The following is a 25770-nucleotide window of genomic DNA, read 5'->3' on the forward strand; positions in this document are numbered from 1 at the left end:
GATTGTGGTAAGTCCAGATCACTTCTCCCCTCTTGAAGAGAAAACCCAGCTAGGCCCATAGGCAGCTCACCACTGGGGGTTAAAAATATATACAATAATCCCAAAAACTCCTAAACAAATGAAGATACTGGATAAAAGTCAGGAGAGAAAGTAGTAGAGAGCTGTGTCTAAATGCTCGGATAGGAAGGAAGAGGAGGTCCTCTTCTAGCACTGCTGCCTCTCACCAACTCCCAAATGACACATCAAAAGGAAAGGAGGAGAGCATTTCCAAGATGGGAAAACAAGGGAGTTAGAAAAAGAGTCTAGCTAGAATTGAAATTATTTTAATTTCTAGATGAAGTGAGTAAAAAGCAACATAATGGCCAATATAGAAAATAACAAATGGCACCAAAGAGGTGTGTGTAAGTAGTCCTATTTTCACTTTTCACATAAAAAGAGAACAAAGGGACAGTCAATAAACCCAAGCATCAGCACATGTCCAGGGATAAGTGAAATACTGTTGTTCTAATGCACTGTGCATAATCATCCAGGGTGCTCCCTGTTCCAAAATATCACTAAAATCGCAGATGCAGAGAGACTTGCAAGAAAGGGACAGGAATGTACCTGAAAGGAACGACCATTTGCAGTTATATTTGCTCTGTGTGAGTTATTTGAGCAGAAAGCAATAATATGGGTTTTAAGAGAGAAATTTTCACGCAAACAGCAATAAATGGGAGGGGGGGCAAAGATCCCCATGGGCAGATTATTCCAAAAATTGCCTTCTAAGGGATGTCTCATTCCTCCTTCCTCTGAAGTATTTGCATTGACTGTTGGCAGCAGTCAGTGACTTGGAAAAGACAAACCACTTCTTGTCTCCTCCGGCTCCCTCCTGCAGCAAGACCAGAGCACCTTCCCACCTGCTGTGCCCCCAGCATGACCCTGAGACAGGGTTTTTGATCCTTCCTGGGGCACCAAAAGCAGCTGCTTGGGTGGGTACTGAGTTCCAGCCTGCTCCCTCCTTCTAGTCAAGGAACATTTCACATCCTCAGCCGTATGTGACTGAGGGAGGTAAAAATAATCTTGTCATCTTTTCTTTTCATTGACGTGCAGTGATATCTCCCCTATTCACTGCTGAAATGAACCAGAATTAATCTCAGCCAACAATTCTGCCTGGGGATGGGAATGCACGTCTTAGTGATACAAACCAGCACACCTTCCTTCAGGAGGACTGCTACCTGGATAAATATCAGTGAAGGTCAGCAATGGGGAGGTGGGGCAGGAAATTACTTGAGAGGGCATCCCAAATTTAAATAGAGCTGACAATGGCACAGCCACATTTGTGGAAATCTTCCTTTTCATGGCCTCCCTTATCTGAGGTAGATCAGAAATTCGGGTCTTTTCGTCCCCACAAAGTTAAAATAAAAATATTCACCTGGCCTTAACCTCCCTCTCTGCGAAGATGTATCCCTACACCCAGCTCAGAGCAGGAACTTTCCCCAATGGCTGCCCACTCCCAAAGGATAGCATCCCAGTTCCCGACCTCTCCAGAGCTGTGCTGCGTCACTCCCTCTGTAGCTTTTCCCTGCCTCCTAGACACACTTGGCACACTCACCCATCAAAATACATCCATTACAGACAGTGGTTGCTGTTTTCCCCTCTCTCTGCAACCCCAGCCTCAAGCTCGTTACCCTCTGCAGGAGATGTGGGGGGACAGAGCAGGGCACCCCCTCTGCTGACTCCCCTCCATAGCAACTTTAATGTCTCACCTGGGACACCTGGCTCCTACCCCAGGAGATGACAGTCCTCGCAACTTGAAGCTGATCATATGAGCTGGACATTAAGAGACCTCATTTTTTGTTGTGTGGGAGGTTTTTTGGGTTTTTTTAAGACTTTATTTTTCTAACATGCTTGACCAAAAATTACAACACTCAAGTTATGCCAAAATGATTAAATAATCTTTAAGCTTTCATACCTCAAGTACTTTAAATGATATTTTGAAGTAACAGTTGCTTTCATATCCTTTCCACATAAAAATACACAGTATTTGGAAGATACCTTAGGAAAAATTATTTTTAAGATAATATTTTATGGTTGACATAGAAATTTTGCTGAGGCTAATAAAAGGACCTCTTCCCTTCACTTTAACATTTAAGTGCCGTGAGCGAATGTAAACATTTCAGACTTTAACATGCAGCCAATTTCCTGCCACATTTGTTGCAAACCACTTGAATTGTGACTAGCTAAGCCACTTTTATTCTAACTACACGCTATCGTTCATCTTCCCAATAATGACAGGAGTTCATATTCAGCTATGAATTTCAGTTCTTACTGATTTAGGAGCTGATCCTGAAATTTCTACATCAGTAGCTCTGACAAAAGTGGCCCCAACTGAATTAATGGCAGACTGTTCATGCACTTGTGAACCATTCACCCAAAAACCAGTTGCAGGTGTCAACACTTGTTATGGTTTTTTTTTTCAGGAAAAGAAAAGCAGCACATTAGTTTAGACACATGGTCACCCAACAGATTGCAAGAAATGACAGACCTGTGTCTTGTCATGTTTTCTGGGGGTCTGGTGGCTTCATGTGGGTCCACAGCATGAGTCAGTTACTGGGCTTGAATGTCTCAGCTCCAGGCAGCACCTGGAAAATCTGCTGCACGTGGGAAGCCAGTGAAAAGCAGAGATTGTGCCCACCTTGCTCAAAGTCGAAGCTCACATGGCCTGGTTTTGCAACACAGGTATTTTAAATTGTTTATGTGTATAAAGTACATGCAGCTGCTACATACAACTCACATTTACATCCATGTAACACACACAATTCTCCAATGCATGTGTGCAGGTGTGGGCGAATGCACAGAGCTGCAACCAACTCTGAGCTGGCAGTGCTGTGGTCTGCCCAATGTGTGTGAACAAGATTAATGTCTAGATGCTGTCAGCCCCGAATTCAGGATGTCCACATTCAGAATACAGCAGTTAAATTATCTCCATCAAGTCAAAAGGACATGTTTGTTAGTTCAAAGAAAAAATCCATTTCTTGCAGGACATGTCTGAAGCCCTGGGTTTTTTGGTGACTTTGTTATCAATTCTTAAGCTTCTGCCTAGGAGAGGACTGAAATCCAACAACTTCAATACCTCTGCTAACACTGCAGGAGAGCTGCACGGGCGGTACCGTGGCTGTGGACCATCCCAACCAGCTCCTGACACGCCCCCTGCTTTGCCTGGTGCCAAAGGCAACACAACAGATGGATTTCTACTGGGTTTGTGCTGGGCCTGTCTCAGCAGAGTCCATGAGTGGGCAAACAGCAGTACCAGGTCTCCTGAGGTGGCCTCGGCTCTGCACACTTTGGTGTGTACCCATTACTCACAGCCACGCAAAAGCGAGTGCCTGAACTACACCTTGGGTTGATGCCTTCCCCTTGACATCTATGTTTCCCAAGGGCAAAATGATCACAATGACATTTAACCACTCCTGACCAGGGCCGAATTCAAACCAGTAATCTCATCATTGTCTGCATGTCCCATTAGCAGGTTTTAAACCAATGGTCCCAGTGGGTTTTATTTAAAATACCATTACTGATCATTGGGTGGGCTCTTTGCAGGCTTTTTCTCTTTCTTTTTTCCCTAAATACAATCACATATCGCTTTACCATATGAAAACACAGTTATATTTTTACTTTTTTTTTTTTTTAAGGGAAATGTCATCTTTTTTTTTTTTTCTTTTTTTTTTTTCTTTTTTTTTTTTTTGGAATAGGCGAGGCCAGGTTACAAATTCCTGAGTTTATACTGCACTTAACACAGTCTCCCTTCTTGAATGTTGAGCTGTTTACAGCATGCTGGCAATATGTACCATTTCCCTTGCCATCTGTAATGCCAGATGTAGTAAAACTTCATTTCAGTACAGTGAATTAGGGCCTCTATTGCATTGGTTTTGAATAGATGCAAAGACTTAGACCTGGAGGATTCAGAGAAATAGCTTTCCTCCTGTGACTGGTCATTTGTGCACCATCTTTTATATTTGCCAGGTTGATTAAGGGAAAATATCTTTACCATCATTTTTACTTTACCAAGAGCTCACTGGAAAACATCTGAAATGAGGAAATCCTAGTCTAAACACTTATGTTTAAACTGCAAACTTTCTTAAAGAAACACTCCTTTGAAAGACATCGTTCTTTTAATAAGTCCAATATACGGTATGTACAAAAGCCCCTACTAGATATATATATATATATAGATATATATATATGTATATATATATATGTGGAATGCATTCACTTTTCTGTGTTCACAAACATTTTAATGGTGAAATGTTAGTCTTTAATCTGTTTCTGGCACCAAAATGTCATTGTTCCTTGTCCACTTTTGTTACTCTAAATTTATCTGTGAAGAGCTAGCAGGGAAAAAAAGAAGGATTTTGCTTTTTTTGTTGAATGGTTCCCTATTGGGATTCTCAGCCAGCAATATAAAGTTGCTAATGTGTTGGGTACAACTTTAAATCCTCATTATAATCATGTATTCCTTGGAGTAGGTAAGTCAATAACTATAGGCGGATTAAGTGGCTGGTAGTTCACAGTGCACACAGATGCATTCACATAGGTGGTGGTTCCATCAGCCATGACACCATAACCTACAAAGGAAGAAAAATTCTGGTTACTCTCATTATTCCTTATTATCTTCTTTATTTTTTAATTACCTTTATCACACAATGATATGCGACACATTTTTTATTACTCAGAAGGAAATTAAAAATTCTCTCTGTGCAAAATGTAAATGTTCCCTGAATCAATACCATCTTTGTCCTACAGCAAAACTTTTAAAATTCTGTAAGAAGAGCAAACTGGACCCCAGTAGCTATTATCTCTGGCAGCCAGCTCAGTAAACCTCCTTAGAAAGACAGATGCTTTCCTCTGCGGAGATTTCTCTCTTAAAATCTTTTTAGTTTTCAAAAGGATCCTTCTGATCATTGTGGCTTGCAGTCATCAGTGCAGAAAACTCTGGGCAATTTTAATCTCCCCACCTTTTTTTCCTGCCCTTTATTGAACATCCTTTAAGCAACCAGTGAAGAAAAAGCATTGCTTGACTGAGGCCAGTACACGTGTATGTGCATCTGTAGTAGGAACCTCTTCTTGCAATGTCTTTGAACTTGTTGACCAAACTTGATGGAAAGGCACTAAAATGCCTGCCCAGGCTAAGAAAAAATTGCTTTATTATTGAATGCATTGTCTGACAAACAAGGTGAATTCACACCCTAAACCAGCAGAACATTTCCACAGCAGAACACACACATCCGTGTGTCTCACCAGTGGTGAAAAAGCTTCAGCTACATTTCATGTCTGGCTAGACACCCAAGGCAAACAATTTCAGAGTTAAATCTGCAGAAAACCAAACTTCCAGCTGTACTGCCTGTAGAAGTACAGTGAAATGCTGTTTCAGAAAGTGAAGAAGAAGCCCTTTGACAGCTATGAAAAAGCAGACACACTCTCCATTGTCAAAAATATTTGATGAATCACTAGGAAAAAAAACATAAGCTTGATTATATGAAAGCTAAAAGCTTAATGCTGGAAACTTTCACTGAAATATTATCATCAATATGAAGAACTGCATTCATCAGCAGAAATACATGATTTTGGGGAAATCACCTGGTAGAAAGCAGGTGCTAAGATTCAATCTCACCTTTCATAAAGTTAATAGTGAAATCTATTCATTGCTATACATACACTGAGTTCTAGCTATTCAAATCCTAGGTACTGAGGACCCTATGTTTTTTCTGAATGCAATTTTGTGTCTTTCAGAGCCCTGAAAATTGCATAATTTGCAAACAAAGAAACAGTAGCCAAATTCCTTTCTTTTTGGTTCCTTAAAACACCCTGAATAATGCAGGGCTTCCTGCACCTCCATAGAAAAAAAACACAGTATAATTAGGGACCAGGGACGGAAGAAAACTCTTTCAGGTTCCTGTCACAGGCATTTCTGTAAATCCCTTTCTGTCTGCCACAGAATAACTGTTCTGAGGAAAACATAAAATGCACGAAGGACAGTCAGCACCGCGGCTGGGACTTTGTGTCTCCTCGGCTACATGTTTGGAGAGAACAGAATCAGCCTGCTGACAACTCCTTTTGCTAGAAGATTCCTAATGCGCAGCTTTCCCTCCTGTCCCACTGCCAGCAGAGTTGCCTTAGCCATGACCTCAGTGGAGTGCTGGCTATAATGAGAGAACCAGAATTTTAGCCAGAGCCCCTGCCATGCTGCTTGTCCCTTCCATGGGTGGATCAGCAGCAAGCCCATGTGCAGAGATATTTTTTGGCAGACATGGTAGTGCAGAGAGGGAATAGGGAAGAAACATCTCTTATAAGCACTTCTTCCCCCCAGATGTTCAGTAAATGGCTGCTGCAGAAGTAGCTATGCTCACTCAGAGGAAGAACTCATCTGTTCAAATCATGCATTCTCTTTACAAAGTGCAGCTTCGTTTGCACAGGCTGCCTGCAATGGGAATTCTCCTCTGCAGAGATTTAGCATCCCACTGAAAAACAGGCTCTGCTGTTCCCCATTTGTTTTCTCTAAATTATGATAGTTAACAGGAAGAGTACCTTATTTCTGTATTTTGATACCTACTGTGCCAACTACATTAATTCACAGGATTTACCATTCTATGGAGGTGCCATTCTCTTCCCTCGAGAGCCAAGGCTGGGCTTGGTTTTAGCAGATGTGATTTTGTTTACCTGTCTGAAGCTTCATGGCTTGCTGTTTGCTTATATTCCCTGCAACCCTCTTGGTTTACAATTTCTGAAATGACAGAGAGTTTGAACTGTATTCACCAGCTCTCTTGGTTGGAATGTCAAAGACTGCTCTAGCAGCATTATTTGTTTACTCTGTGATTTAACAGCACTTCGGACATTAACCAGGCATTAACAGGCCACTGCACATGAGACACATGAGAAGAATGGACCTAATCCTTGAGCTATAAAATAATGATCTGAACATCTTATCCATTAATATTACACCACCAGCAATGTCACTTCTAATGTGCCATGGTGAAAGCCCCCAGCAGCAAGTCATAGAGGGATATCTTGGGAAGGGTTCTTCACAAAACCAGAAGTATCTGAATACCATCTCCTCCTGTTTTTCCATCTCTGCACTGGTGAGATCCACAGAGATCCTACGGCAGAGGCTGGAGCAATCCCAGAAGCAGAAAACTGGCAGTTGTGGGGTACCTTTTCCTGCCAGTAAGTTAACACTGCCAAAGACTGAGCAGCTGATAACACACGCTTGCACGCCAATGGTTCACTCCTGCACAGCCCACTGCCTTCTGCTTGGGGTGGGGGCACTGCTTGAAGCCTTGCTGCCATGCTTTGTGAACAGGACAGACAGCATCTACCTTTCCTTTTTCCTGGAGATGAACTCCTGCTGTCACTGACTTCAGCAGAGCGTATCTGTCACCATTTCCTGGCTTGTATGAAGGGAAGTAATTTCTTTTTCCTAGTTAAATACCAAATAGTCAATAGAACCACTTGTTTTGTCTGAGCACAAAATGTTTCCCCTGTCAAAGCAACAAAACGCATCCATAAATATCTTGGAACTTCTACACCAGTCAGTGGTGACATCCCTCTTGATTTCAATTTAATATACACATGATGGGGAGAGATGTACAACTGTTATTGTACAATCTTGAAGGCCAAGCCTTAGAAGCACCGCCCAAAACATACCTACCCCTTTTGCAAGCACAGAAGCTGAGACACAGACATCTTTCATGAATTATTGTGAAGCACAGATTCTGCTGAGGAAAAAAAAATCCCTCCATCCTAATATTTAGTCACTTTCTGTAACAACTGGACTTGTGTTCTTATTTTAAAATTCACAGTATTCATCCCTGTGAAGGAAGCATCAACCTGTTTCATAGATGTAGGAAATGAAAGATAAGCTCAAGTGCAAGTTTTGAAATGTGGGTATCATCCAATTTCCTCTCTAAATGCTGCTAAATATATATCTGAATTCTAGAAGTGCTTCAGTTCAGACATTCAAGTTTGAAAATGCTGGTTAAGCCTTCTCTGTTTGTGGTTTCTAAATGCAGATATATATAAAAAGAAATGTGTTCTGACCTTCATGGATATGTCCAAAAACATGAAGCCTTGGCTGTATTCGTCTCTGGACTGTGTTCAGCAGCTCCACACATCCCACCCGTTGCATTTTCTTAGGAACCCAGTCTAGAAAACCTTTGGAAAAGAAAGGAAAGCTTTAAGAGAAGACAGGTAATCCACAGAGTTGTGCTGCTACACAGCATTTTTGAGATTTTGTGTCTCATGGCTTTTCACAAACAGCCACGGAAGAACTGAAATGGCAAAAGCTGTGTCTGCCTTGGTAAGCAGAAGAGGAAGGACAGAAAAATACTGGTGGAAAACCATAAAAGCACATCTGGATTAAAAGGACCATGAAAACTCTTTTGGGTTGTTTTTCAAAGAATAAAAATAATCACTGCAATCAAAGCATTTTTTGCACTGTTGTTAATGGGATAACTCAATGCTTTACCCATTTTTCTTCCTGAAGAGAATGAGGTGTAAAGAGCAGTAAGTCCAAAATTAACCTCTAAAGAATTTAAAAGAACATTTAACTATTTAATACCAGTCCTGGGACCTACTTTTTTAGACTGAATACTTGAACCCATGTAATGGAATATGTGCTGACAATACTACAACTATATTGTTATCCCATTGAATCCTACAATAGTGGAGCTCAGGTGAGGAATTCACTACATGCCCAAAAAATAACATCCTTGAGTTAAACCACTTCATGGCACAGAAAGCCCCACTTGCCTAAACTGATAGATCTCAGATAGGAAGAGAAACTCAGGCCTTTTTCAGATTATGTATTAAAGTGCAGCATTTACTTGCACAAAAATTGTGTAAAAATGTATTTCTCATGAAAATAGAGAGAAATGTTACATCAACTTGCCTCTTTGTCTAAAATTACTGCAGGGGGATGTTTACTGCCAACTGAAGTCTCATGTTTCCTTCCAAGTAGTAGTATAAGGAGGATGTTGTATTGGAGTGTTTGTAACAACCAATCTGTTTTCTTTCTATTGTTCAGTCATTTTCATCAGGCTCAAATTTGGAAACCTAAAAGATAAAATCTTCCTGCTTTTATTATGATGTTCTGGTATTTTCCCTGTGTGCCTGTCATAGCTTTGCATCTCTTGGATTTGCTGCAGTAGTGTGAATATATTGTGCTTTCAGCCTGAAGTACAGAACCTGGACCTGGTTTTCATACATTTACTTTTGATGTCCACTCAAGCATGGCTAAGCAGCCAACCAACTGTTTAAAAGACCAGAAGTGTGGTATTCAAGCTCTTAGAAAAACTCTCCGATTTGCTAGAGCTTCAGTGTTAGCTCACACGTTGAGAAATACCTCTTTACCTGCCAGTGCTCAAAAACTGGGCTCAGCAAACTGTGAGGTTTTACCAAAATGGCAAAAGCTTGCACTTGTTTCATAGCTACTCAGAGAGCTAAGTTCAATTTTCATTAAAAAAAAAAATTGGGAATGGGGTATCCTAGGTGCCAAAAAGAGGAAGTTCTGATCATGGCCAAAGGTCTGAACGTGATGTTTGGCACCTGTCAGGGGATGCAGAAAAGGAAAGCCATGCTGAACTACAATCAGACTGAGCAATGCTCACTCCTAGTGAATCCACTGCCTTTTTTTTTTTTTTTTCAGAGTAAACATATTATAGCCATAGGTTTTATTACTCAAATGATTTGAAACAGTTAATTGTCAAAATGTCTACAGTGAACATAAAGCCAAAAGTATTTCCACTTCAAAAACTTCACAAACAAAAATCCATAAAATTAACTTCTCCATTAAATTAAGCATTATTTATGTTGAACATGTTTTTGTTTACATGCATTATCACCCTTCTGAAGCCTTCCCATATGTTTGCAGCTTATTATGTACACCTGACTACACAAACTAAGAATAATTGATTACACCTAGCTAACAATTAGAGTTCATCTTAGGGGTTTTTTAATGTTTGGTTACTTGAAACAGGTTTCTGCAGCTGTCAGGAAAGTATAAATCTTTGTCACAGACTATCAAGCAGACAGCTGCAAATGAAGACTTAAAGGTGAAATTAAATTAAAAACAAAGAAAAAAGTGAACTTTTGGAAGAGAAATATAAGAATCATAAATGGGCATCTTTAGGAAACAAAAATGTGCTGATACGGAAATGAGCATTAACACTGACCCCGTAATCACAAATACTATATTTCATAAGCTATGAAATATATTGCATATCTTTGTTAGTAATAACAAAGTGTTTACTAATAAAATGGTCAAAAATAGCTGGTTTAACCCTTCTTTTCTCATCCTGCGTGAATCTCCCATGTATCCCTGCCCTGGTTTCATCCCAAAGCACTACTCTAAAACAAGAGAAAAATTACTCGGATTTTTGTTACATGGCTATATGAAAAACTAAGTTCATTAACTCTTCATGGTGCTTCTACACCTAAATCAGAAAATTCCAAATCTATGTAATAATGTAGAATTAATTAGTTCAGGAGGATGCACACTTTTTTGAAGTGAGGGAAGGAGCAAGCAGCACAGAGAACAGATGATAGCCAGAATTTAGGCAGCCATGCTGGAGAAAAAAACCCAGAATTTGCAAGAGGACTTATTGCTAATTATGAGCATTAGGAACAACTCTAGAGAGGTTCTGAGTTCCAAGATCAGAACAACAGGAATGAGCTTTCTGGTTAAAATAATTGGCTGGGAGAGCCAAGGAGGATCCTGTCTCCCAAAAGGTCTGCAGACAGAGCTGCACAATAAGGTGGTTCTGTAAGCTGAGCAGAGTGCTAAGTTCTTTGAAGTGTCGTATATTTGTTGCCATGGGTGTCAGGGAGACCAACAGCTCCTGCCCTCAGGCAGAAGGTTCTGTGCCTGAGCCATCTATTAATGCATCAATGAAGGAGAGACAAAGAAACAGGAACTTCTAAAAAAAAAAAAAAGAAGTAAATTCTTGGGGGATGGTTGAAGATAAAGAATTAAAAGAAAAAAAAAAACAAAGAAAGAATACATACTGAGCCATGGAGATGAGGGGAATTCATATTATTCCATTACAAGCACTAGAGACGGGTGGCCCTTCCTCAGAATTACTGCAATTATTAATTTACTTTTCAATTATTAAATTTACTATCAAATTTATCACTAAAATCTGTCTGTTGAGTGCCAGCTCTGCAGTGCATTTTAGGGGTCCTCCTCCCTCTGCTGATGCCTGAGGCTACTGGAGAGGCCTGGTGGCTGAAGTAGCAAGGTGGTTGAATCTCTCCACTTTCCAACATTAGATTTCAAGTGAATCTTCAGTCAGCTGAGGGTTGGATTGTATTAAAGCTGGTCAGCTGCCTTTAAAAGAGGTTTTCAAAATGCTGAAAAGCTTCTGAAAAAAGTTTTAAATATGACTTATAAATAAAACTGCATGAAAGACAGCATTGTGCCTTGCACCCAGCAAGGATTACCCCTCTACCAATGGCTTGGAGCTGATATCTGAGAGCCAAAAACACTTAATTTCTGACATCCACTTTTACAATACAGGCTCATATTAAAATCAGTCCACGGCATGGCATGAGACTCCACTTAGGTGAAGAATCAAAACACACACCCCTAACTGTGAGAAACTCTGCTCACAAAGAACTGCTTTCCTCCAGGATTAGTGAGCAGTGGAATGCAAACATGTCTTTCTAAAGAAAACAAAACACAAACTCTTTAGACACTTTCTCCTCCAAGCTCTGAAAGAGAAGAAAGGGTGGAAGAGGAGGGTTTTAGCTTCAGGAAATTGGGAAATCTAAAGGTTTAAAGAAACCAACTGCCTCCATTTCACACAAGGCACAGTAAGTGTCAGCAGAACACTTGAGTACATCTTCTTGTTCATGTCCATTTATTAAATTAGTGAGAGTCAAACACACAGTCACATTAAACATAGACTTCTATATGTTCAGTACATTGAAAACAACTTAAAAGCCTTAAGCCTTTACTGAATATGGACAAATTTGTGTGATTGTATTATTTCTGTAGCAAAGGTAATGTAAAAATTTTCTAGGAATATGAGAAATCAGTTATAGATAGATAGCTTTTATATCACCTCTATTAATATTTGAAAAACAGACATGCAAAACTGTTTCTTTTTGATCTGTTCATGTTGCCAAATTGTATTACAGATAAGCAATTCAACCATCCTTTCCAAAGAACAGGCAAACAATGGGGAACATCTGGGTTTGTGAGGCAGAAGGTGCACCAAGTCAGCATGATGACGGAAAAAGGAGATTCTGGGTACCTGTCGGTGGGAGAATGCAGTAGCAATTCAGGGAGAAAGTGATTAAAAAATAAGATCCTAATCCTCCATTTCTCTTCAAACAGGCTCCAAGCTTTCAATCTAGTAATTTCACCAGTGGCAGATTAGACATGTGCATATGAAAACTAGACCCTGCTTTTTAATAAACTCATTATAGCTTTATGTGTCAACATTTTATTTTTTAAACCATTATTCAATTCCCTGCCATTGAGTGGAGGTATCATGAGTAATCATAAGCTCAAGTCCTGGTGCTGCTGAAATCAGTATGCATGTTGCTCTTGACTTTTGTGAGTCAGGATTGCACTCTTTTTCTAAGGAGAGCCATCACTTACCATATAATCATGTGAAATACAGAGCTAATAGCACCATTATTTTCTTACCGAGAGGTGGTCCATGTGTTATAAGAATATCTATTCCATCTGGAATAAGGTTCCATTTCTCTAATAGTGCTTGGCCTCGTGGAAGATTAAAGCCCCAGCCATAAAACCAAGGTTGCCTGCCAAGAGAGGAGGAGAATGTCTTCAGTGCTACTTCCATGTACTGGTTATCTAATTAAAGTACTGAGGTTGACTCTTTACTACCATGGAATTTGGAGACACAAATAGCATTCATTTTCTTCTTTGTGTGCACAGTAATCCCGTCTTTCCAGACAAGCAGTGTTGTTTAACTTGTATGGCAAATACGTGCAGTCCTCGCCACTTTCAGTAGACAGCATACAGTAAAATATTCACAGTATTGCTCCAACTACTTACAAGCTCTGGATACCAAGATCTCCATGTGTGGATTATCACGCTGACTCTCACAACATTTAGAAGAACAGCTGTCTCAGACACCTCCATGTGATTTATGTTTCACATTGGCTCCCAGCATGTTTGGCCCTTAGCCTATGACCAGCTGGGCAAGGACAGACCTTGGCACCATGACAGATCCTGCTCCAAAGTCAGAGACATCATCTCTGCTGCTTTTTTTCCCTAATTGGATACATCCCATCAGAACAAGAATGCTGCTGCTTCTCTTACACACAAATTTCTTCTGTCCTCTGGTGTGCTGACTTGCTTTTAAGACTTTCCATATTCAGGATTCCTTATCAGACAGGCATTTATATTTTTTTAAAATATACTTATGGAGCAGCTCATCACAGAGCAGCAGGACAGTAACACTGCCAGTCAGAATATAATTTATCTGTATCTTGCTATCCCATTGATTAAAAAACTATATTTCACAGCAATTATATCACAGTGTTAAATTATGTCTTGCTGACTAGGCTCCAATTCTAGGTCATAAAATTGAGGGGTTAGTTCTAGGTTGGAAGTTTTAATAATTTTTTGACTGACGTCTTGTGGCCATACCCATATTTGAAGAACAATGAACAAAATGTTTTTCTTCCACAGACAAAAAGAGGCTCAACTATTGATGACTGGAAGGCTTTCTTTCTCATCCCCTGCCTCTTCATCGCATGCCCTGGATAACCAGGGTCTTGAGAAACAGGTATCCCAGGGGAAAAAAAAAAAGGTGAAACTTTGAACATCTGCTACCAGGACCAGAAATACATGTCCCAGCCTCCAGAAGCTGTGATGTGATGAGGGAGGTGAAGAAGGTGTGTGAAGGAGAGATACTAACAGCACTAGCAGTGAGGCACAAATCTTGTTCTGAGTAACGTTGCTCAGGGCAAGGCAGCTGGCTAAGAAAAAGACACATCCTTACATCAGGCCATAAACTCATGCTTTTCCGGTTACCCGTTCAACATTCCAAGCAGCCTTTCCTCACCTTCCTGCTGCCAGAATCTAGAGGATGGCTCAGGGGAGACCTTATCTCTCCAAAATTTCCTGAAAGGAGGTCTTAGCAAGGTGGGAATTGGGTCTCTTCTCTCAGGTAACAACCAGTAGGACAAGAGGAAATGGCCTAAAGTTGTACCAGGAGAGGTTTAGATTGGATATTGGGAATAATTCTTCAGTGATAGGTCAGGTGGCTAAGTCACCATGCCTGGAAGCATTTAAAAAATGTGTAGATGTGGTGCTTACAGACATGATTTAGTGGTGTCAAGTTTATGGCTGGACTCAATCATCTCAGAGATCTTTTCCTAATTAATTATGGGATTTTCCCAAATGGCTTATTGTGCAGCAAGGTACCAGCAATGTCATCATGTGACATTGCCACACAGCAACCACACAAGCTCTGTGGGGATGGATCTGCTCCTCCTTACATTCAGCTCACCACTGAGATAAGGAAATTATTTTTACCACATAAGAATGCCTAAAAAATCAAAAACCTGAAGTTTGTGAGGTGCTTCAATATTACAGAAGGCCAAGGCTTTGTAAAAATATACAGCACTTGGCTTTTTCTAAACTCTTCATCCTTTCCTGCCTTGAGATTGCATTCCACACCTAACATGCCAAGTATATTTCTTCACCAAGATGAAAATACACAACTGCTTGGCAAATTGTCTGTAGACCCAGGGCACGTTTTCCAGCAGCAAGTTCTCACTGACAGAAAATATTTGCAAGGGCAAATAGGTGACAAAAGAAGTGTCAGCACAGTAATCCATGTTTTTGAAGACATTGACAGTTTCAGTGCATATGCACCCCTGCTCCCAACCCCTCACTTGGCCTGGTGGTGCTGGCCAGGGTCAGGATTGTCCCTGATGAGAAGCGAGGGGAGGCACCATCCCACAGGTGAGCCAGACACAGAAAAGAAACCAAGGGGAAACACCAGCATTTGCCCATGAAGCACAGGTCAAAAACTCACAGAATAATTATTTTAAGACTACAACGAAGCATTTTTAAAGAGAAATAATCACGATTGCCACAGGTCTCACCAGAAGTCAGCTTAATCCTGCTGAAATCCAGACGACCACAAGCAGCATACACAGCTGTGAGAGCCTCTGCCTGCCTCTACCAGGGCTGGACTACACACGGCCACTTTCTAAAAAAGCCCATTTCCCCTTATGAATAGGCATGATCTGCTCATTAAGACAAGAAGCACTTTCCCCCATCCCTCCCTCCTCCCTCCCTCGCTCCCTTTGTGGTGACTGCAGTGGGGCTGGTAAGTTATGCATGCTGGAGCTGTTCTTTTGTGAAGGGGAGATGTTACAACTTGTGTGATTTGCCATTATGCTGTCTTTTGTGACAATCTTGAGATGGAAGGAAATGTCTGGAATATTTCTGGCAAAAAAAAAAAAAAATATATATATATATATATATATATATCCCAGGTCCAAGAAAGGATTCAGCAGAGGATGCTGACATGCTTTACATTGGAGAGAAGAAAGACAAATCACACACTCCAGTGCCCCCACTCCCAAAGCAAAAACCATCTTTATAAGCACATAGGGATTTTATAAATCCCCAAGTCCCTTCTTCTGAAAATTTATTACAAAACAGCTATTAAAGTTTCTGAGTGGGGAAAAAGCCTTCTTCTCTAATACCCACTAATGAGCCCATGGCCTGGATATCATGCAAAGACAACTTTGTCTAAAATTTGCGTTTATGATAGAACCTGCTAACAAAGTTAAATTCTTTACATCGAGTACTGAATTTCTGTATTCCCAGCTAGTGCTTACTCAGGAAAAGTGTAATTATTTTTATAATGTATTTTTCAATAATATTTTACATTTGACAAAGAAAATACTGTCATGTATGTTCTACAAGAGAAAAATCCACTATTCTCAAAAAAAAAAAAAAGAAACCAACCAAGAAGAATTTATTTGGCAATTAAAGACATACATCATTAATATCTTTCACCTTTGAAGTGAAGCACTCATCTGTAGAAATGTACTTTGATTTAGGTCTTACCTTTTTCAAGCGAACAGTTTGAGTGTCTCCAACACTCTACTGAAATTCAACTGTTTTATTATTTTGATAAGAATAATGATTGTCTACATATAAGAGTCAAGGGGGGAAATGTATCAGAGGTGAATTTGTTTACAGCACAATTAACCTTATGTTTAAAACATTTGAACAAGTTTTGCAGGCCAAATAATCTGCCACACAAAAAGGACTGAATTATCAGAGTTTGTGCTAGAAATCGGATGTTGCTTTATGTACTGAATTTCTATCTTTCTGTTCTAAAGTAACCATTGGAATAATTTTCTTACAGAATGATAGTTGCTATGACAACCATAGCAAATTTTCCTTTTCTGAAACAGATGTCTCATTTAGTTGAAAATTAGAATGTGAAAAACCCATGGGAAAAATTAATTCAAACTTTAACAGAACACTGACTACAATGTAATCTCTTATAGGTTAACCCCTTAACATCTTTCTGCACTCCTACAGTAACCTTCTCATAAATTCTAATTAAACCAGTTTAACCTCCTAAGAATGACCTTCTTAGCTATCATTAGCACTTTAGTTGTCTTTGAAAGGATCATTTCTGTTATAATAGTAACAGAAAAAAGTCATACTTAAAAAATAATGGTCAAACATATTACTGCCCTAATTATTTATTAGGGTTTTTTTTTCTTTTATTCAGCTACTACCAGAAAGAGTGAACTTGTAGCCAAAGAATTCTTTTGTCATTTAAATAGGGCTTTACTTGGTTTTATATGATCTACTGCAAAAGGTGGGGATGTACCACATATATTTGACCTGCCCTTTATGCAAAAACTGAAAGGTTTTCATTTTCAAACCACTGGTACCCATCTCAATCTGACAGGCAGCCATACAAACAAGGGATACTTGACTGGGGAGAACTATCAATGCACATGGATTTTTCTATTACAAGCGATGAAGGACTGAAATTTGATTCTCCGTTGCCTTGATTCGACTTAAACGTTTTAACTCAAAGAATGTCTTCCTTCCTTTCCAGCTCAGGGGGACTCTCCATAGTTCCTGGCCACCGCTGCAAACAAACAGGGCAGAAAAGCAGTAGGCACTCCCAGAAACACCCGCCTTGGCACTGCCTGCAGGGCTGAAGGGTGTCAGCTCACACAAGAGCTGCAAGATTTACTGCAGCAGCTGCCTCTAGTCTGCCCAGCTGAGTAACACAAATCTTGCCACCAGTAGGCACCAATTACTGCCTTTGACTTCATGTGGAAAGCCCAGTAGCCACAGGGAGCTCCGGGTGGTTTGACTGAACAGCAAACAGTGGTGCATCAAAGGGATGGATTGCATCCTGCAAACACCGTGGGAGCAAAAAGTGCAGAACTGAAACACGTTGTACCTCTTAATTTCTATTCTTTCCTATAATTTTTTTTTTCACAGCTGAAAGGCAAGTTCTTTCACTAGAGTTCCTTTGCTTACCAAATAAATTTCAAAGGTTCAAAAACACATGCAACTTGCTCCAATCTTTTCTCCACAACTGTTGTCATTTTTCTCCTATAGGAAAATAAACAGATATTGGTTGGTGACTCTCAAGAAGCTCAGTGGGAAAAGAATGGACCAAATTACCTGTCTCAATCTTGCTCCTCTTCCTGAAAAAATCAAATATTCTGTATTTAGAAGACTGGACTACCTATGCTGAAAGCCATACTGGCAGGAGTGACAGGTCACAAAAAGCAGATTCATCAGTGGCAAACACAGGCAAAACTCCAACACATCCTGATTCCAGCCCAAGAAAACTTAGTGTTGGACATCTAAGTCTAATTTTTCCTGGTCTTGATATAATCTTACTATTATAACTAACATAGACATAACAGTCCTGTGAACATGGGTGTACAGTACTATACACACTGCATACCTTCCCTAGTGTGAAGGTTCTTCAGGTGTTTATATTTTTACATCCCCCACCACTGCATAAAGCTGAATTTACCCAGTCACTGCATTTGCCTTTTTAGCCTTTCCTCAGTAAGTAATCAACTATTTTACTGAGTATTTATACTCTTTTTATACACTACTTTCTCTCCAAGTAAGCATTCACAAAAGTTCATATTTTTGGGCTTTTTTTTTTGCTTTTTTTTTTTTTTTATTGGCCATTTCACCTCAAGTTGGGAAATAACACAGATCTTTTTGTCTTTTCTTCCTTGTATGGAAAAGGGCCATCCAAAGCAGGAAAGGAAAGGACAAAAGCAGTTATCAGGCTATTAGTGCTAAGAATGACTGGCAGGGCACTCTTTATTTATAGGCTTTGAAATTTCATTCAACATCTGGGCAGCTGAGCAAAACATACTGAGATCTAAGGAAAAACAGGTTTCAGAAGTCATCAGGAGCATGAGATTTATATTACTACTTCCATGTAGTAACAACTACACTAACTTCCATGTGAGAGAGGCAAGGATGGTGTGATTTTAGAGAACAGCAGTGTGCAAAAAGAATTAAACTATGCAAAAAAGAAATCTAATTTTTTTCATTCTTAATATTGAAGTCAGGTCTTTTTAAATGAAAGGTAAGGCCTTATAACTAATAAATGGAAATGATGCAACTCAGATCCTCTACTGGCCGTAACACACAACTCTGCTTCCATGGGGAAGTTTGCCTTACTTGCTTTGCATCCAAGGTTGTCATTCTTGAAACTCTGAATCAAATTAAATTATTGTTTTCACAAAAGGAAAGAAGGATAAAAATCTGACTATGGCCCTTTGTCGGTAATTATTTCTCTTGCAATTCAAGTTACACATTAAATCATTCATCTTTTGTTTAGTAAAGGATTTCATACAGCTCTGACTGCAAGGAAGAAAGAATGAGCTATGACTAATAGGAACTGATCATTTCTAAACATTAATCTGTTATAAAACAATGAAAAATAAAATGAAATCTACTTTATCTTCATAACAAGAAAACAAGAAGGTAACAGGTAAGGAGGAAAATTAATGAAAGACTGAATTTAAAATATGCCAGTACCAAATGCAGATAGTTTATCTCATTCTTCTGGAAGGCAATTGATTATACCCCATCTGATATTTTTTAAAAATAATAAAACAAACAAAGGTAGAAGCCAATTTGGAATAATTAGTCAAAAGATTCAATGCTGAGGGTGCAGATGTAGAACTGTACAGACTTTCAGTACAGTCTTAGGGGTTTAATGCAGAGATAAGGTCTAGAGTTCCTGATGTCTCAGAGCCTGTTCCCCCCGTCTCTTTAATTTTCAGCATCTAAAACTATAGATGCAGCCAGGTTATCCAGCCCATATACTGAGGGCTGGCAGTCACAGACAGAAGGGTTAGAAGAGGAGTTAACAGCCCCTCTGTTTGCAGTACAATCACCACCTCATTTTAAATGTAAAACCCGCCAAGAAGGGGCCAGTTGAGAAGGAAAAAAAAAAATCGATGTCCATCTATGCATGGCATCTTTATGGTTATTCACTGTCAGACAACTAAAGAAAAAGAATGTTCTTCCACACTTCCAGCTAGCTGGTGTTTGTTGTAGTCCCCTAAGACACTGCAGGTGTTTGCCACCTGAGTAGATGGAATTTCCCTTTTAAAGGCTCTCCCAGATGAAACATGACTAAAATATGTAGGATATGTCGTAGGTGCCCTGAGAAACAACAAAAAAAGGCTCTCGCAGTAGCCACTGAGTTACTGAGCCCCCCAGTTACAGTCAGTCCCAAGAGTTACTCTATTTGGTAATTCACCAGGTTTACATTCTTGTCTGAAAATACCAGGAGTAATCAGGCCATATGGACTAACTGTCTGCCAGTTCTTTTCTGATTTTCCTCCTTTTTATTTTTTTTACCTATTTTTACTATAGAAAATTCAAATCCATTTTGATTTAAGCAAGCATGAAAACACTTCCAAAACTAATAAATTAATGCAACATGTGTGCATATATGCATGAAGTGCATTATTATTAATGTTTCCAATTTAGCAACAGATGAAATTACTGCTTGTTTAAAAAAGCACATACTGATACTTCATATGCCATGTGTCTACCTGAAATGAACAAAATCCAAGCAATCCTAAATTCCATATTTATGTTTTCCCACAGTCCTAAACTCACTCCACAGTGCAGAAGTGGAAACAAACTATTGCAATATAGCTTTCTATACCAAAAAAAGTACACATTTAACAGCTATCCTTCAGCTATCTAGGAATCTGAGATACCTTAAAAATGTACTTGTCTGACGTAGATTACACAATTAGAAATATTTGACACGCACAGGTGCAACCCTGAGCTGTAATATTCAGAGAGCTTTGTCTGAATTCAGGAGAAAGAAAGGGGAAAAAAATTTATGACCTTCTGAAGAAGGACAAGAAACTCAAGAGGACTACAGGGATGTTGTGGGTTATGCAGAAAAAAAAAAGCAGAAGGGGCAATTCCCAGATAGAGCTTAATCTGCCTACTGCTGTAAAAGAGGGTAAAAAAATAAATACATCAGCAACAAAAGGACGGCCAAGGAGAATCTCCACCTTTTACTGGCTGCAGGGGGAAACATGGTGACAAGGACTGAAGAAAAGGCTGAGGTACTCATTGCTTTCTCTGCCTCGCTCTTTAACAGTCAGACTGGTTGTTCTCATTGTCCTGAACCCCTGAGCTGGAAGACAAGGACAGAGAGCAGAATGGAGCCCCATAATCCAGGGGGAAATATTCAGTGACTGCTACACTGCTGACACACACCCAAGTCTACAGTAGCTGAGCATCAGCACACGCAGGACAACCGGGGAATCTACCCCAGCCCCAGCCAAGGCGGGTTTGTAACAGACAGCTCCTGCTTGACCCACCCGAGCTCCTTCTGTGACGGGGCGACACCCTCTCAGTGGATGAAGGAAGGGCTGTGGATGTGCTTCCTTGCACTTTAGAAAGCCTTTGACACTGTCTCCCACACATTCTCCTGGGGACACTGGCTGCTCGTGGCCTGGGTGGGCCCCTGCTCCACTGGGTATAGAACCAGACTGGAGGGGAATGGAGCCACATCCAGCTGGGACCGGGCACCACTGGAGTCCCCAGGGCTCAGAACTGGGGCCAGCCCTGTTTAATATCTTTATTGATGATCTGGACAAGGGGATTGAGTGCACACCCAGTGAGTTCATGGACAGCACCCAGCTGGATGGGAGTGTGGCTCTACCGGAAGACAGGAAGGCTCTGCAGAGGGTTCTGGACAGGTTGGACCCATGAGCCCAGGCCACTGGTCACAGGGTCAACAAAGCCAGGTCCTGGCTCCTGCCCTTGGGTTACACCAACCCCCTGCAGCTCCAGGCTGGGGCAGAGGGGCTGGAAAGCTGGGAAAGGCCCTGGGGGTGCTGGGGACAGCGGCTGGACAGGAGCCCAGGTGGGCAAGAGGCCAAAGGCACCTGGGCTGTGCCAGCCATGGTGTGGCAGCAGGGCCAGGGCAGTGACTGTCCCCTGTGCTGGACACTGCTGGGGCCACACCTCACATCCTGGGGCAGCGCTGGGAACCTCAGGGCAGGAAAGACATTGAGGGGCTGGAGCATGTCCAGGGAAGGGAACGGAGTTGGGGAAGGGGCTGGAGCACCAGGAGGGGCTGAGGGAGGTGTGGGGGCTCAGCCTGGAGAAAAGGAGGCTCAGGGGGGACCTTCTGGCTCTGCAGAATTCCCTGACAGGAATGGACAGCCAGGGAGGAGTTGGGCTCTGCTCCCAGGGAACAAGGGACAGGACAAGAGGAAACGGCCTCAAGCTGTGCCAGGGGAGGTTCAGGTTGGACATCAGAAGGAATATTGTCATGAAAAGGGCTGTCAGGCACTGAAAGGGGCTGCAGAGGAAGGTGGTTGAGTCACCAGCCCTGGAGGTTCAGAAGATGTGTAGATGTGCTTAGGGACAGGGTTTAGTGTTGGCCTCGGCAATGCTTGTTTTATGTTTGGGCTTGATCTTGGAGGTCCTTCCCAACCTAAACAATTCTATGATTGGTTCCAATTTTCTCTGCTTTCTTAGTGGTGAAGAAAAATCCTCATTTAAATTCATTTTAAACAATCCTAACTAATTAAATGAAATAATTTATGAACAGAAAGTCCAAAGGAAGTGTTCTGATGTTGAGCAGTTTCACAAGTGGTAAATTACTTTTCCCCTTAAAATCCAGTCAGGGAAAAGAGAAAGAACTCAGACAGTTTTGTTACAATTAGTTCCTGTGGCAGTGGCTCTATTTTCAGTTCTTCATGTAGAGCCACCATCTCCTTCTTGATGTAGTAACACCTTTACTGTGTCAAAACCTGAGGAAAATGCACACATACAAGCTACCATGGAATAGGGAAGCTGATTCTCATCAGGTGTAAATGGCTCAAAAGCTGGTGGAGCACTGCCAAGTTACTCCAGCTGAGAATCAGCTCCACATAGACCCACTCCAAACTTAGTTGGCTATTTGTGTTTCTCTTGGAATATTGCCAAAGGGCTCATTGCAGTGCCCAACTGTGTTTACATCTTTGAAATATTCTGAAATTGCTGCTGTCTGGGACTACAGTTCAGACTACAGATAGAGCTGGTAGTGCTTTTGTTCAAGGAGAAAAAAAAGATGGGGGGAAAGGCAGCAAAACAACAACAAAAAAAGGCACTTTAAACTGGAAAATCAGCTCTGTCTCATAAAATTAAACTTTCAAGCAAATGTGAAAAATAAAGAGAAAACTGCTGTGGGGGATAGCAATTTCACTCTCGTGGTTTATGAACTGCAGGAAAGTGAAGCCAATTCCCCATGGAGAGATTACAGGTCTCCTCTTCTACAGGTCTTAAATTAAAAACCAGCTGAATCCAAAGTGAGCTAGTTTACTGGATCAGAAGATTCAATTATTTCTGCTAAGTAACTGAACGTGAACTACTTCCTTTTAATAACACACAACTAATAATTACTGCCCAAGAAAGGATTTTTTCCTACCAAGCTAATTAAACTAAAGCAATATATTTTTCAACTGCTCTCAAATTTAACTAAAGCGAGGAACATTGAAAAGCAAGTAAATGCAAATCTCCACTCACATCAAGAAATACAAAGCCATGCAAAATGTTCAGACATTACAAGTAATAGGATTTGCCCAAAATTTTTATGTTGAAATCGATATAATTTCTGGTCTACATTCAGTATACATGAACGTGTGTGTCCTGCACACCACTCCAGACACGGTGGAAGAGCTTTACTGTAGCTTTACTACAGGCTTCTTTACCTGCTTAAACTCCCCCTCCACGAGGTCACAGTGAAATGTGTTAAAGAACTGATCTGTATCCCTAATACATAACATCCAAGAGGTGTCTAAACTACTGATCTTCCTCTATTGTGAGACTCTGGGACTGAACTGTTCCAGACTCCTCAGCCCCAGGCAATGCTGAGAAGAGATTTTACTTGAGGGAGAACATTTTCTGGAATGTTCATCAACAAGAAAAGAAAAAAAAAAAAAAAAAGTGATATTCTAAACTGCTGTGACCCAGGAATACCTAATAACTAGAATTTATTGCATTGGTTTGACCATGATGGCATTTATGGACTACAATAGGTATAGTTCAGTCTACATTTTCATTCGTTCACATGCCTATTGCAGAGTTTGATTAGTAATAGCAGCTACACTTGTTCAACACGATATAGAAAATTCACTTAGAGTTAACAAATTTTTATTTTCTTCCATGCACTTTTTTCTGAAATGTTAATGATTCTTGCTAATTAATTTCAGTCTCTTAATTTGTATGTAAGCATTCATTAAAAAGACCTCTCTTGAATTCAGTATGATTGCTCACACAAGCAATAGCACCTCAATACTCAGAGCCTGCTGAATGACACTCACATCTCCTGTATTTTCAAGTCATGCAGAAAATGAAATGCTTTCCAAGACAAATTTATGACATCAAATGCACCAATTTAGGCTAATTTTTTTTTTTTTTGGTTAAACAAAAGAAAAAATAAGGAGAAAAATGATCCTGTGGTCCATTCCTGATAGTAAAACAGCCAGAATGTTAAATCTCACTTTCTGCCAGTGGAAAACCTTTCACACTCCAGAAGTTCAGTATCATTCAGTTCTCCACCGCACTTTCCCCGAACAGCTGAGCTCAATAGATCAAAATAATTTGCAGGAAAAACCATGCTTATGATCTTCCATATGCTGCAGACTAAACTACAAGTGCATTGTGGTTTTAAGTTGTTTTAGAAGCACCACTTCCAAAATGGAAAATGGCTTCTTGTAAGTATAAAAGAGGAAATAAAAATATCACTCCAGCATTCTGTTAAAATACAATTAAACCTATATCTACATGCCTCAGACTGATAATATATTTTAACAGGATGATGAACTTTTTTTCCTCTCTTCTGAACATGTTGCTATTTCTTACACATCTGTCATGTGTTACCTACCTTATACTGAATGCCTGAAATAAAATTTCTTCAGCATTCTCACCACAGTAATACAGCCACATCAGGTAGGCTTAGATGCCAAACAACTCCAAAAATTTCTGAAACCTGAGATGCCTCATTTCTAAATAATGAGTAGAGTCTATTATTTCCACTGACTACTTTGCTTTTTTTTTTCAAGAACCACGTCAAATCTACCTAAATTATTCACTTCTATTCCCTGCCTCAAAGTCACTAATTAAAACAACTCCAAATAATTCCCATCTTTTACAGTCAGGGAACATCTATCACTTTTAAAACATATTTCTGAGCAGCCAAAAACCTGCAGTCTATAATTCATCCATATCCAGGATTTCTGCATCCATCCAAACAAAACTGTAGCACACAAGCCACCTGCTCAGAAATCTACTTTATCTGAAGTTTGGAAGAATTTTAGAGGGAATTTTGCTTCAGGAAACAGTTCAGAAGCAAGCGCACTTCAGTTATTTGTATTTTTGTCTTTTGACCAAGTGAAGGTACAGCAAGAAAAGAACGTAAAAGGATCAAGTATTTTACTAAGAAAAGCATCCAGTATGGTTTTGTCCATATGGTTTTGTCCCAATCATGGAACAGTTTGATTCCCTATATATTTTTGTTATGTGGAAGATGCTAAATAGGTGTTTTGATTTGAAAAGGGACACAAGAACTAAGAATTGAAATAGTCACTTAGAGGCAGAAGTTCTTATTCTCTGTGAATACTGGGGAGTGAAAGCCACAGTGTAACACCTTGAGCTGCTGCTGCTGCTGCTCTACATGGAAGCTACACTCCCAGCTTGGGAGGTTTATTATGTTAAATGAAGTCAATATTTTATTTTAATACAGTTTCATTTTAATTGATGTTCACCTCAATGACTAAAAATTTGTACAAGGTCCCAGAAAGTAAACATTAGGCGATTCATCACTGGCAAAATGAAAGCGTGTCCCTCTCATGAAATGAATCTATAAATCTTCGCTGATGGAAACTGAGTTCAGTGAGGAATGAAAGAGACTTATTACAGCTGTTCTTGAAAAGATGGAGGAGGAAGGCACTGAAATGGAGATCTAGGCCTGGAGTCTTGCTGGAACCAAAATAAGGCTGCCTCAGTTTAGCCCTTTGCATGCTCTTTGAAACCACCCTGATTACACATGGAAGTTACCAGTGTTTCTATGCAAAGTGCACGTGTGCACGTGCACACACACAGAGAAGAAAGAGAACATTTGACAAGGAGTCAAATAACAAAGTCACCTACTCTGTGATAAAACACAAATCAGACAAGAAAAGAACAGCTCAGACGAGAGT

At 40.2% G+C, this 25770-nt stretch overlaps 1 protein-coding gene across 4 annotated transcripts in view; it reads right to left on the reverse strand.

The window, feature by feature from the left end:
- Window positions 1–260: 260 nt before the first annotated feature.
- MPPED1 (metallophosphoesterase domain containing 1) overlaps window positions 261–25770 on the reverse strand; it is a 61888-nt gene continuing 36378 nt past the window's right edge. For all 4 annotated transcript variants that reach the window (XM_066183681.1, XM_066183680.1, XM_066183679.1 and 1 more), the window contains exons 5-7: window positions 12686–12801; window positions 8074–8187; window positions 261–4604 (exon numbers count right to left, since the gene is read on the reverse strand). In XM_066183681.1, the coding sequence (XP_066039778.1) occupies window positions 4486–4604; window positions 8074–8187; window positions 12686–12801 (349 nt within the window). In that variant the 3' untranslated portion in view covers window positions 261–4485. The remainder of the gene's footprint in view (window positions 4605–8073; window positions 8188–12685; window positions 12802–25770) is intronic.

This window comes from Chamaea fasciata, unplaced genomic scaffold (assembly GCF_029207755.1).
Source record: "Chamaea fasciata isolate MVZ Bird 193981 ecotype frontalis unplaced genomic scaffold, bChaFas1.0.hap1 SCAF_5, whole genome shotgun sequence".
NCBI lineage: Eukaryota > Metazoa > Chordata > Aves > Passeriformes > Sylviidae > Chamaea > Chamaea fasciata.